Source organism: Sminthopsis crassicaudata, chromosome 5 (assembly GCF_048593235.1).
Source record: "Sminthopsis crassicaudata isolate SCR6 chromosome 5, ASM4859323v1, whole genome shotgun sequence".
Classification (NCBI taxonomy): Eukaryota; Metazoa; Chordata; class Mammalia; order Dasyuromorphia; family Dasyuridae; genus Sminthopsis; species Sminthopsis crassicaudata.
The window spans coordinates 102,831,892-102,846,137 of NC_133621.1; the positions used below are offsets into that span (position 1 = coordinate 102,831,892).

At 40.7% G+C, this 14,246-nt stretch overlaps 1 protein-coding gene across 1 annotated transcript in view; it reads left to right on the plus strand.

The window, feature by feature from the left end:
* Positions 1–12,719, plus strand: part of HIPK2 (homeodomain interacting protein kinase 2) — a 258,705-nt gene extending 245,986 nt beyond the window's left edge. The window contains 1 exon segment of the mRNA XM_074267771.1: positions 192–12,719. Coding sequence (XP_074123872.1) covers positions 192–656 — 465 coding nt within the window. The 3' untranslated portion in view covers positions 657–12,719.
* The last annotated feature ends 1,527 nt before the right edge of the window (positions 12,720–14,246 follow it).

A 14,246-nucleotide genomic window follows, 5' to 3' on the forward strand; every position in this document is an offset into this window, starting at 1 on the left:
ATGTAGTGTGAAGGAGGCTGCAGCAAGGGAACAGGATGTAGCTCAGGTGACAGTCCTAGAGGCTGATGGTTGTCTTGAATTATAGGAGAGTCCTCTAGCTAATGAACCCCAGAGGGTTCACCTGTTCTCCCCGAGCCTCATCTCCTACCTAATAGAATCTAACCCAGCATCTTGGTGCTTGTCTTTTTTAGGCCCAGCAGCACATCACCACGGATCGTGCTGGACCTCACCGGCGCCAACAAGCCTACATCACTCCTACAATTGCTCAGGCTCCGTACTCCTTTCCGCACAACAGCCCCAGTCATGGCACAGTCCACCCTCACCTGGCTGCTGCTGCTGCCCACCTCCCGACCCAGCCTCACCTCTACACCTATACCACCCCTGCAGCTCTGGGCTCCACTGGCACTGTGGCCCACCTTGTGGCCTCCCAGGGCTCTGCTCGCCACACCGTGCAGCACGCTGCCTACCCAGCAAGCATTGTTCACCAAGTCCCTGTTAGCATGGGGCCTCGAGTCCTGCCCTCACCCACCATCCACCCAAGTCAATATCAAGCTCAGTTTGCTCACCAGACCTACATCAGCGCCTCTCCTGCCTCCACCGTCTACACTGGATACCCATTGAGCCCTGCCAAGGTCAACCAGTACCCTTACATATAAACACTGGAGTATGGGAGGAGAGTGAAGAGAGGGAGGTTTAAAAGAAGGGAGGGGAAGAAAGGAGAAGGAGAGAGAAAGGGAGCACCTTGGATTGAAATGGGAGCGAGGCTGCTTTTTATATAGGAGGATGCAGCTCACAAACAATGCAAATGGGGCCGAGAGACGGAGGAGAAAGGTAAGGAAGTGAGAGTTAGGGGCTGTCAGTGAAACTTGAACAAGGAAGTGGAAGGAGAGACAGAGGAAAGACATTTTGAAAAAAGGAAGGGACTGAGGAGGGGAAATTATTCTATGCGTTTTATTTTTAAAAACAAAAAAGAAAAAAAAAAAAGAAAACAATAACAACAGCAACAAAAAACCCACAGAATCATGTATCCATTCTGCACCAAACTGGAGAGAAGAAGAGAGCACCAGGAAGATCCCAGAATTTGGGGGCCCCAGTTTTTTAAGAACTTTATCTATAGACTTTTGAAAAATTATTTTCATATGACAGCAAGTGACATTTATGAAGTTGCTGTCAGGGATACCTGAAACCGAAATCCAATAGGTTTTTAATCAATTGAACATAATAAGAAAAAGGGATTTTTCCAGAACTCTGAAGGGCCCATAGCCCTCCTGTGCATCTGGCTGTGATCCAAGGGCATTGATATGTTGTCGTTACTTTGGGGATGGAGAGAACAGGGTGAGGATGAGAGTGAGGCAAGATATAAGAGAGGGGCAGGCCAGACTCCTCGTTGCCTTGGAGTCAAATTCACATCCTTGTGTTTGGCCAACTGGTAGATGATCTGGAGAGGGTTTAATTTTCCCTTCCGGGCATTCTGGATCAATCCCTAAGCAATGTTATTCCTAAAATGTCATTAATAATGTATGTTGAGATTCTGAGTTTTTTTTTTTTCTGTTGTTTTCTTTTCACTTTGAATCCCTAGCCGTGTAGGAGGTAGCAGAAGTTTTAGCCGCCCCCCCTCCCTCCCCACCTCCACATAGGATGTAGCACTGTAGACCTTTTTTTCTTACTTTGTGTTCAACTTCAGTGATACCAATAGATTTATCTTCAATGTGATTGCACAAAAAAGTGATATAACATAGGCATGTAACAAATGTGATTGTCTAGGTTCGTGTGTGTGAGCGTGTGTGAGTGTGTGTGAACGTGTGTGAGCGAGAGACCAGAGAGCTGGTGCTGCCTTCTCTCTGTGATGCGTTCCTCGGCACAGCCATTACAACTGTCACAGTCTTAGTTTTACATCATTCCCTCCTAGTGCCTTACCAAATTACAGATGTGCTGTAAGGGTTTACTTCCACTGGTACTCCTAGAAACTGCCTGAGGCTAGTCAGACTAGAATCCCAGCCCTCCTCCTTTTGCTGTAATCTGGCTCGGGCTTTTTCTTCTTTTACTCCTAATCCTTATTTTCTTGTGGCCAGTTGTCCTGCCCACTTTCCGTGTCAAGGAGGCTTTGCAGGGGCTGCAGGATGTTGTCCATGTGGCGTTGGAGGATTGAGTAGGAGCAGCAGGCGACTCAGAATGGGACTTTGGGCCAAGTTCTCATGTGTTGGCCCGGTGAATGAGGCATTCCCACCTTCCCAGGGACTACTTTGGGCCAAGTTCTCATGTGTTGGCCCGGTGAATGAGGCATTCCCACCTTCCCAGGAACTCTAGCCCCTTTAGAAGTGAGGATCTTTGGGAGCTTACTGTCAGCAAAGGGGGAAAATGGAGCCACTCATTGAGAGAGTAGGAATATCTCACCAGAAGTCAGGCCAGCCTAGGGATGAGAGCAAACTCTACAAATTCTGGGTGCTCTTGGTTCCTCCCTTCATTCCTCCTTTTTCTGTGCTTGCCCTGGGAATTCAAGAGTCCGGACTGAGAGTCACACGGTCCAGATTCTCCTCCTGATTTTTCTACTACGCACTCTGTGACTTTGGCTGGGTGGGCTGCCCCTTTGGGTCTCAGTTTTCTGGCTAGATGGTTCCCAAGGCCCCTCCCAGTTCTCCTGAGATTCAGTCTCTTGGCCCCTTTGCAGTTCCCACACCCAGCTTTCCTGCTGTCATCACTTTACCCTTGCACTATTCCCAGACCCTGTTTGTCTGTCTTCTCCCCTCCTCACCTCCATGGAAAACCACCAGCCTAGACATTTTGCTGCTAAATTCTTTCCTCCAATTCCCTAATTTTCTTTGAGCCCCTGGTTTGCAGGAAGTTTATTGGAGGAAGAAGAGTTCCATAGAAACATCCCAACCTCATTGTTGTCAGAAAGTCCTTTGCACTGCTGCATTGTTGCTTCAAGCAATATCTAGTAGGCACTGATAAATGTACTGGAAGTGTCTTGAGGGGCTGGGAATCCAAGTTAAGAAAGCATCCTCCTCAAGCAGAGAGAGCCCCTCAGAATTTGATTAATGGAGACAAAAAGCAATATCCTGCTACTGATAGGACCTTTCAAAATTCTTTCCAGACCTTTGATTGAAGGTGACCCTGAATTCAAGTTTCAAAAGAAAAAGTTAATTCAAAGAAATCCCAGATTTTACTTTGGGGATATAGTGGGAACCTGGACTTGGAAGTCAGGGAGGTCTGAATTCAAATCCTGCCTCAGATTTTACCTGTGACTTGAACAAGTCACTTTACTTCTTCCTGCTTGCGTTTCCTCCTTATCTGTAAAATGAGGTTGGATTCAATGGCTTTCAAGGTCCCTTCCAGCTCTAAATATATGATCCTTTGACCTCTATGTCATATTTTCTTAATCCCCCTCTGCTCTCACCTCTACATCCCTCCCCAGCTCTGCAACTCTAGACTTGCCCAGATAATCTTCTGCAAATAGTGTTTTCTTAATGACGACTTAGTTTCATCTCAGTAAAGTTGTTAATTTAGCTCGTAATTGCAAAGGAACTCTGGAAACTTCCCTCACTCCTTCCCCACACGTCTTAGAAATTTTACAAAGAACAGTCTCTCCCAATGGAGGAGTAAACAGCCCTGACACAAATGAGTATAAGATTAGACCACATTCCCCAGGGGCATATCGGAGAGAACATTTCTACCCCTTTGAGGCCCTGTACACCATCTGAGCCCAAGCAATATTTGTTGTCTGACTGAAGCAATAGGCAGAATGTGAAATAGGATGGGAAAGTTCTTGCAGCAGGGATCAGATTTACTCTCCCTCATACCACAGTACCACTCGCCCTCATTTAGGACAAAGGGATTGTCACACAGCCTCAGTGAAGAAGGGAGGTCTCCCACAGTCACCTGACCTTGAAAGATCAGTCTGCAGTGGCACATATGTGAGATATCCAACAGTAACATTCCCCCAGGTGCAAAAGTGTCCGGCAACTAGCAAATGAAACTCAACTTGGCCATGTTAGTTTCTTGGGAATCTCCAGAAGAAATCATTCCAACACCGACTTCGCTGAAATCAAATCCTGGAGACAAAAGCGCCTTTAACATTAAAGAGAAAAAAAAAAAAAAAAAAGGAAACTGTTCATATCCAAAATTCCCCATTTTTCCCATTTCCTCTCTGTTTTTTCTCCCTCTCTTGTCACACTTCCCCTTCAGGTCAGCATTGAAAATTTAGTGCGATTTATACACCCGAGGAGGATCACCATTATTTTATTGTAATTGTGACTACTATAATAATGCTGATATTTAGCTTGAGTTTTAATTTCCTCCATTCCAGCATCTTAATGAATGTTTTCTTCTTTATATTTAACTGTCTCATATTTATGGTATTTGAATGGAATGAAGGCTATCAGAGTATTTAATTATGTGAAACAAAAAAGAACCAAATACAGAAAGTTGACTAGGAACAACAGGTAGGATTTTCATTTTCTTTTCATCTCTGTTATTCTAGAATCTTCCAGTAATATCTGTATTAAACAGGACAGGAATGGAGTATAGAAAACATAGAAGGCTGTATTCCATATTTTGCACAGAACTTCCATTGGTTTGGAAACCAATTTTTTTGAGTTGATATTTCATTGGTTGGACCTGAATCTTGATATAATTCTCACCACCTTCCCTGCTCTTACTTCCATCTCCAAACCTCACTGCCCCTGTCAGTTCTTTCCTAGCCTCCTAATTGCCCTGAAAGCCCTATTTAACTTTCAGACTAAAGTACCCTTGCCCTGAAAATTATTGTGTATTATAAATTGCTGTGATGGTCAGGTAATCGTAACCACTATAAGCTCCTAGAGGGATGAGAAGAAAAAATGGGAAATAGACCTTTTCCCAGGGGAACTGGGAGTCCCCTTCTCTCTCTGTCCTCCTTCACTTTACATACACTTATACAAACCCTTCTTCAACCACTTATTCCTCTTTAGGTACACAGTCCCAGAGATGTCCCACTTAGGATACAGGCACACATGTGAAGAGTTAGCCATTTAAATAACCACAGATAATACCTGAGCCCAAAAGCCTTTGAAGAGCCAAAAGTTATTTAGATGTAATGGGTCAGAATCCATGTGAAATCACTGAATAGGACTATAATAATGTTTCCTACAATCATCGGCATCATCACAAATATTTATTGAGCAACCTAATCTCAATATACCATATATACTCCTTTTAAAAAAATAGTAATAATGTTTTAGGTGCCACATATTCCATATTCTTGGGTAAGGATAAAGGATTTAAATATCAGGTATCTATTATTAGCCTGATAATGCCTCCTATGAGACCTTTAATCCAGAATCCAAAATAAAAAAATTCTGAATCAAACCCAATATAGCAATAGTCATGTTTCCAATTCAGCATCCTCCCCTCACAATCTCTAGCACTGAACTACTTTGGCAATTTGAAAAAGGTAGTCTTCTCTCTCCCTAAGAACAGGATCTTCGAGTACAGAACTTCTTGCATGGTATGTCCCTTATCTGTTTCACAAAATTGTTGGTTTACCTAGAACAACATAGCGATCTTTAGCAGAATTTTTCCTTCCTGTTTGGTAGAAACATGTAAAGAACAAGGCAAGAAGGGGAGAAAAATGAATAGCGTAAGTCGTCTTCTGCAGGTGAATTTACTTCTGGTTGATTGGTTTCTTTTGGCCCATGTGGATGATTACACCTGTCTCTGTGACTAGATCCTCTTTTGTAATATGACAGCTGTTTCCAGGAAAGGCAGGAAGGGTAAGCAGACTGATGTGATGGTGGTGGAATCTGAGGCACAGTGTCAATTAAGGTTGTAAAGTGGAGCGTTGTGGTACTTCTAATTCTGAGGGGAAAGAAAGGCCGGACCAAATTGGTGTTTGTGATAGTGACAGGCAATCAGTATGGACTCTATTTGCTTTTCTAGCCTTACTGGAGAGAAGGATTTTTTAAGGGTAGGGAAAAGATCTGGGCTTTCTCCTCTTTTCAGGGAAAAACCCAAGCTGTTAAAAATGCAGAACCATTGGCCATAACGAAGGGACAGTTGTGGTAGTAGCAAAAAAAGATGGCTATATCTTGAATTGACCTCTGGAGTTGAAAATTGAAAACATTATTGAATAAGATTATGTTAGATATTTCGGGGTGTGTGACTGTGTGTGTGTTAGTGTGCATGGAGCAGGCTTTACTTGAAAACTGGAGGGAAGGAGATGAAGAGATTTAAGGAAGTATTCTTGGTGGTCCATGTTGGATATAGACTGGAAGCATCCCTTGTCCCCATCCTTTGCTTCCTGGTAGCAAGGAGAAAGAAGGGATGTGTGCAAACATAGCTTCTCTTACTGGCCTGTCAGACAGCTGTTGTGAAAGAAAAAGACAGAAAGGCAAGAAGGAGCTAGATAGGTGGCCTCTGCTCCAGAAGGGAATTCGGCGGAAGAACAGAAGTTTGTTCTGTAACTGGAATTTGGGACTTCATTACCCCATCACACTCGTGATTTTGCCATGAAACATTCCAGCACAGGGACACTTTCAGTGCTTGATTTTGTTTGTTTCTTTCCTTTTCTTTGTGATAAATTTCAGAAGGCATAGCCTCAAAACCGGGCACGGCAGAAATCCCATTACCAAACTTGAAAGGAAGATGAAAATCTTCATTTCCTTAGCCAAAGAAACCTTTGCAGAACCATCATCATGTGCAGACAGAATAATGTTCCTGTCTTTCTTTTACAGGCAATAATAACATCGTTAAAGACCAAATTCCTTTTTTTTTCCTCTTTCTGTCCCTCCCCTGATTTGTAAGATGTTTTGTTGTGGGAATTTTTGTCACATTCATTTCAAAACCACACTCACCTAATAAAGAAATATGAAGATTAGCAACACTAAATACTGCTGCTATCCCAAACTGTGAGCATACTGTAATAATACTGGGGCTGAAGCTTTTCTCAAGATTATATCCAACATGAATTTAAATAAGCATTCCCAGTGGTTGGAAACCAATATTAGGAGCATCAAATGAAACTGGAAACTGTTTGGCATAATTCATCCTTGCTAGTCCACTTGGATGCCTTAGAACTCACATTTAGTCTCTACAGAAGAGTTCCAGTAATAATATCTCAGTCAGGGACCTATGGAATTGGAAGAACATGCAAGAGTGTGGTGACTCAAAGGAAGCACTTTAAAGTCTTAGTTCTCCACTAAATTGATAACCATTGAGAGTGGGGGTGGGGGGTCTAAATGTTTCCTACTACTCCTAGGTGTCTAAGAAAGAGATGCCTCTTACAGATGTAAAGAGATGTGCAGGGAAGTGAATGGGGAAGCTGTGTCCTTGGAAGAAGGCACAGCTAGATTTTGCCTCCGTGGTCATGGTCTTTCTACCTCCCCTTGCATCATTCCTCCATGAATTTTTGACAGCCTCTGCTCTCAGGCCACCACTTTGGAGAACTAACTTTAATAACCTCTATTAAAAAAAAAAAAAAAGTCCTCCATATCCCCCAAGCAGTGACCTTGTATATGTATAGTCACAGAATATGGTGAAGAAAAACAGAATGTAGCTTTCTACACATAATTGACCCAAGGTCCTTGAGTTGATGGAGCAGAGCTGTTGTAAATCAGGACATTGGGATGTGGGGGTGAGGGTGGGGATGGGGGAGGGAGTTGCTTTGTTTTCAAATTCAAGGTCATGGCTCTCATCACCATCAGAATCCCCCAGGGGTCATCAGCTTCTCTGGAGAACCAGATGTTAGGCCATTCAGAATCATCACCCTCAATCCCCACCCCATTCCCATATGGTGACCTCCTTAAAAAGGAGGCAAATAATGCTATGTGCTATAGGATTCAATCAGAATAAGAATCCTAAGGGCACTCTAAACTGGGCTTTTTGAAAGAGGAAAAACGGGAAAAGACCTTGAATTTGACTGCAACTAGAGTGGGCAGAATCAGCTTGATCTGTGGAAAAATTGGGGGAGGGGGTTAGCTAAGGTTATTTTGAGGCCATGTTCAGTGGTTTTTAGAAAATAACAAAATTGAAATGTATTTCTTGTATATGGACTAGCTTTATCCTTCAGTCTTAGCAGTGCTGCTATAACAAACTTAAGTGTGAAGAAAAAAAATGTTTTTTTCTTTTTAAAAAGTATCTTTTGCTTGCTTATAGTTAATCCAAGAAAGGCAATACTAAAGGTATATTTTTTTCAGAATGCTATTTTTTACTGCACTGATAAATATTATGACAACTCTGATCTCCGTAACAGATCAACTGTTCAGCTGTGGGTGGAACCATATGAAGGATTCACACCAATCTTGTAAATACCACGTGTAGGTCTATCATCCAGAGGCTCCTTTTTCTTTATTTAAAAAAAAAGTAAATACAAAAAACCTTCAAAAACAGAAACAAAAAGGTTTCCTTTCTGAGACAGATGGGCAACCCTCTCAAAAGAGACTGGAGAGCAGCAGCCCTGAGGAAGCCCAGCCAGGTTTGAGGACCCAGTTGCCAGTCTCAAGAGCCCAGGAGAGGGAATCATTAATGCGGAGGCATTTTGATTTGAGTTGAAAGGTTACATGAAGTTAGAAACGTTTGAGGGCCAAAATTCTGTCAGATATCTATTAAACTGCTGTGGAACATCATTTGAATATTTTTTTCCATTTGTTTTTCTTTTTAAGAATGATTTCCCTGGCTCCAGGGTGGTTTGCCTCAGTTCTTGGGTAGTTTACATGAATTCCAGAATCTTCAAGAACTCTGCCTCCATTGGAAGCCAACCCAGCTGATCAGAATGCAGGATCCTGGGTTGTTTTGGTAGGTGTTCTGGAATTCTGAGGATTTTTTTAGAAGGTTTTAGATACATTTATCTTACACAAACTGTGACCTAGTGGCAATAAATTACCTCAAATGTGGGCATTCATCCTGGTTTTAGCCTTTTTGAAAACATGTAGCCAGCTTGAACTTGGGATTTAAAAAAAAAAAAAAAAAAAGACGACAACGACTACGGGCTCTGTATGGGCTGGAAATAATGATAAATGCCCACCCTGGTCATTGTTGCTTGAGTGAATTCTGAAGATAGTGATTCTTTACAATAAAAATTAAACCAAGGAATAGATTACTGTGTGTGTTGTACTCAAATGTGATGTTAAAATGCACATATACGTATATATGTTCATAGCTACTGTAACATACTTTAGCCTTCTAGAAGATATTTAAAGAGTCACATTTTAATTAGCATAAACTAAATCATCGACTGTGGATAGTTACAGGTACCTGGCTACATTTTATAGTTAAGGTGTTTTCTAGTTTACATTTAAACTGGTACTTTTAAAGAGAAATTTTTGTTTGTTAGATGACATCTTCAAGCCCCCCGTGGTTTGTTTGCCTCTTTACTTTGAGGCCGTGTCCACATGAGGCAAGCTTTTATTAACCATGCTGTGTTCCTTGGCCAAACATAAGTTTCCCCTTCTGTATTCTTGGATTCCGTGGGTTTTAGAGAAGGTATCCAAAAGAAAGTCTTAGGGAAAATGAAGGGGAAGAAGGTCCAAGAGCCCGGGTCTCAAGTTTTATACCCGATTTTTAGCTTTAACATCCTGTATTAAAACTCTTCTCTGATGAGGAGAGCAAACTGGCTCAGTGAGTTTTGTCTTCAGTGGAATTCTTTGTCATCACAAGTGTGGCCATCAGCAGCCAGGCAGAAATGAGATCTGTGGACACTTATTTCCCAGTTACCCTGCTGTAATATTGCAGAGCACAGGGGCTTGAAACAAATATTGAACAAAGGTTTTGTAAAAGGGGAGCATCCTTTCCCCAGATAGAAACTGACATCCACTCCCATGTTCACTGGCTAATTCTTTCCCAAAGGTATATTGCTTGTCCTGTATACCCAGCCCTTCATTTTGTCCTTTGAAAACAGGCAAGAAGTGTCAAAGTAGCTCTTTTTGTTTTGCTTTCGTTGTCTAACTTAGTATTTAAAAAGCATAAAACCCTGTTTAGCCAAGAAACCCCTAGTGAAGACTGGGGGTTTTGTAGAGACCTGAGTGAGCAAATAGGAACAGATAACAAGGAGAAAACTTGGAGGATTTTAGGAGCTTTTAGTAAATCTGTGATACTACTAGTAAGGAAAGATATTTATAATGAAACTAAAGACCCTTCAAAGGGAGGGATAGAATGTATAATTCATAACTCATCTATGAGTCAGATTACTAGAACTCTGGATTCCCTCTCTTAATTAATCCCTCCTAGAAGATTTTGATGATTTTTCTTTGTCTTTTATTCCTTGTTGACAGTCATTCTGGAAAGAAAGTGCTGTGATTTAAATCTTATCCCTTAGCAGGTAATACCTATTTAAAATTTTTAAAAAGTTTTTATCCAGACCTAGGGAACTGAAAAGAAGAAAAATGCATTTACTGTTTCCTGGTAAGCTGCATTTGATTATATATTTTTATTACTATTTGCTTGCTATGAATTCTGATGTAAAAACATCACTTTCCCTCTTGATCGTACCCCTGGTTTGGTTTTGATTTGTTTTCCTTTTAGTAACCAAATGAATTTTATGTCAATGGCTTTGGGGCTCAGTCATGTTCTTGAGACTAAAAATACAGAAAGTGGTATAGCTCTTCTCCCCTGCCGTTTTAAAACAAAGTCCTTTGAAGGAAGGGCTCTGCCATACATCTTTGGGCACTTGCAGCTAAACTTTTTGTTAGCTGTTCATTACTGGCATTGCTATCCCCAGTGACTCCAGCTGCTAACTGAATTCCTGGGAAGTTATCAATAATACCGGGCAGTTTGCCATCCCATAAGTAAACTGGAAATAGGACCATTCCAGTTTCAGCTCCTGCCTCATCCTGTGCCAGGTTGACACAATTAATTGCCCCAGATGCAGATCAAAGGCTCAAAGAAGCCTTTACAACCCATCATTCTTTATATCCAATCAAAATCTTGGATAAACTCACCCACTTGTCCTTAAAATGAGTGGGCTTGCCTAGCTGTTAGCTATACAAAGAATTTCTTTTTAAATTACTGTTTAAATAGCTTGGCTCAGGTTATAGGAAGGATTTGCAAAATGAAAAGGAATTTGATTCAAATGTTAACCATATTCATCCTTGAGAGCTTTCCTTAACTTCCAATGGTTACATGAAGTATCCCAGCTCTTCAAAAGCAAATGACTTTCTTTTCAAAGTTTCTAATTTTAGTAATTACCCACAACATCCCAACCTTTATATTATATTGCTCATTTCAAGGATTCTTCATGGATTATCCAGGGCACAATCACATTAGGCCCCAAAGCATCTCCTTATCCTCCGCATGTTTTGTTTTATTTTGTTTTTAACCAAATAAAGTAGAAAAGGAAGTTACACTTTGGGGCAGCAGAATTTCTAGTTTGGTAGAATCACTGTATAGCCTTTATATCTCCATATATGTCTGTATGTTTGCATATAGATATAGATGTTGATATATATATATGTGTGTGTGTGTGTGTGTGTATATATATATAAATATATATCAAACCAAATTCTGATAGGAGAAAAGTATAGCTTTATGACTAAGGAGAAAGAGGCATTTTTAAAGTTAGAATTAGACTTGGACTATTTAAAGGAAAAAAAAAAACATCACCATGAAATATGTTACAGGCTGCATCAATAACACATGTAAGTAGACCAGACATGACTGACAGTTTGCCCCACTTTTTCAAGTGGTCCTAAAGGGTAGGAATGGTGTTTCCAGATCCCCAGCACTCAAGGGGATATGTAGATGGGCAGCAGCCAATCATAATAACTGATCTTCCATTACATCTCTTTTGATCTGGTGATTAGCCTCTTACATAGTATCATGTTTCCAAAAATGGAATCTATTAGGAGGAAAAGAGGAAGGGCCTAGAAAAATGCTTACCTTTCAACTGCCCATGAATCCAAGCTACTCTGGAAAGATTCACTCCCCAGAATGGTAACAGGGAAGAGGAGAAATTGATGTTCTATCACCAAATCAAGAAGAATGACTCCCTCCCCATTGCTATCTCACATAGATCTTTCTCTACAGTGTCATCTCAGCTCAGTAACCCTATAAAAGCCCTGGTCTATTGTGTTCCTTCACTGTATGGTTTCTGTAATAAAAGTGTTAATCCATGTTAATCTTTGTGAAAAATTATTGCGTGCAACAGTATTTTCTTGTGTACCTCTTTTTCCTATGTGAATTGTCCTTTTTTCTTTATTTATAAATGTCTACTTTTTTTTTTAAAGACAAACCAATGTGTTGTAGACCTATATGTAACCTATTCCTTAGTCTCATATTATAGGTATAAGAATGGATATTTTACTTGGCTTTAGAATGTTTTACAAGAAAATTAATTCTTAACTGATCAAGTTCTTGCTACTAAAAAATGCTTGTGTTTTTCATCATGACGTTGTGTGCTTCTAAATTAATAATCATTTTCGTTGTAGAAAAATGGAGTGAATTTATATTAGTCTTGGAAACTAATAATAGCATTGTAAATTTATGAGATGATTTTAACAGAAAAAAATTATAGAAAAATATAGTTATTTTAATTGTAATATTACTAACTGTAGGGTGAGAAAGGGGGTCCCATTGTGGTGAACTATGTTATAGCTTGTTACTCACAGTTTCTTTTTGATCATTTTTTCGGTCTCTGAGGTGAAACGAGTTATTAATTGAAATTTGTAAACTCACATATGCATATTGTATATGTGTAGAAATGTAATCACACTTTGTCTTGGAATTACATTAAACTGTTTGAAATCACTGCACACTCTGCTTGGTCCTATCATTCATGTAACTAGGCAAATTATGATCCTGAAAGAATTCATCTGAGAAATCATATCTCATGGAGTCCCATGGCCCCTTAGCAGTGGCTAAATATCATTTAAAATGGTAACAACGCCATTCTCTGCATTAAGGAAGCTGTACTCCACCTGGGCAATGGAGAAAACCCATTATTCTTAGTTGTAGTACAGAGCCAAATAACAATTATTTAAGAAACTTTGAGATTCCTCTAGACTTGAGCTGCCTTGGATGCCCACTGTTCTCATGTCATTCATCCTGGTGATAGGAGAGTAGAACAATCTCAAGCCCCTTGTCTATGTCTCAATAAAATCTGTCTCGGCAAGGTCACACTGACCGGCATTGCTGGCTAGTAAAAGTGTTCCCTTGCCGAGTCCATGTCTTCTGCTCCCCACCAACAGCCAGCTCCAAACTTCTGTTCCAAGGAGTCAGAGGACCCACACTTGAGGCTTAAAACGGTCTTCTGCTCTGGCCAACCCATGAAGTAAAAGAGATAGTCTTTTATAAACTTTGGCGATAAAGTGGGCATCAGGTTGAATTATTTTTTGATTTATTGGGAATTGAATTTATGGGGGAAGGGAAGGAATAACACAGCTAAAATATCTTTTATCAAGATAATCTCTCCTTGGGGAGCATGAAGAAGTAATTACTGATGATTCCATAGTCAGTCAACAACCATTTTATTAATCTGTGAAACCACAGGCTTACTGATTTCTGAGATCTCTTAAGTTTAAGATTCAAATTCAAATAATGAACTTAGTCCAGGGCACTCTGGGAGGTGACCCTAGATCAGTAGCTGATGATTTGTGAGAAAGATGATTTTTATTTTGAACCCAGGAGGGAGTTAGGTATTTTTCCATGGGCTCCTGGCCTACGGAGAGTCCATAATCTAAGCTGGACCTACTATAGCATCAGTCCCAAAGGATGAGATAGTGAGGGGAAAGTGAGCAGATCTCTGAGCCCAAAGAACGAAACAGGTTTGCCAAAAGACCCAGAAGTCCAGTGGATCTCAGTATCAAAATCTCCATGCTAGCCCTAGAAGAGACATTGTTTTAGGAAGCCACGGTGGTCAGAGGCCAGAGGTAATCCTCATACCCACACGATTTTGTTTGCTTTTTCTATCTCCTCAACCCTGAAGTAGTCTACAGGTTATTTCTGAGATTTCCAGTAATAGAGCACTTTTGAGGTTTGCCAAATATTTTCCTCCTAACAACCCTGTGAGATTTAGAATGAATACTGAGGGAGGATGTGGAGGGGGAAATCTGGATGTGTAATTTCATCAGTGTGAAGAATTCCCAGAATATAAACACCCTCCCCAGATTTAGATCAGCAGCGTTTCTGGAATATATTGTTAGACAGTTGTCTTAAAGTCACACAAGTCATATATGAATCAGTCAGGACTTGAACTCAGACCTTGCTGGCACCAAGAATGATCCTCTCTCCACTCCAGACACCAGGCTGCCTCTCAACCAGAAGTCATTATCCACATTTCT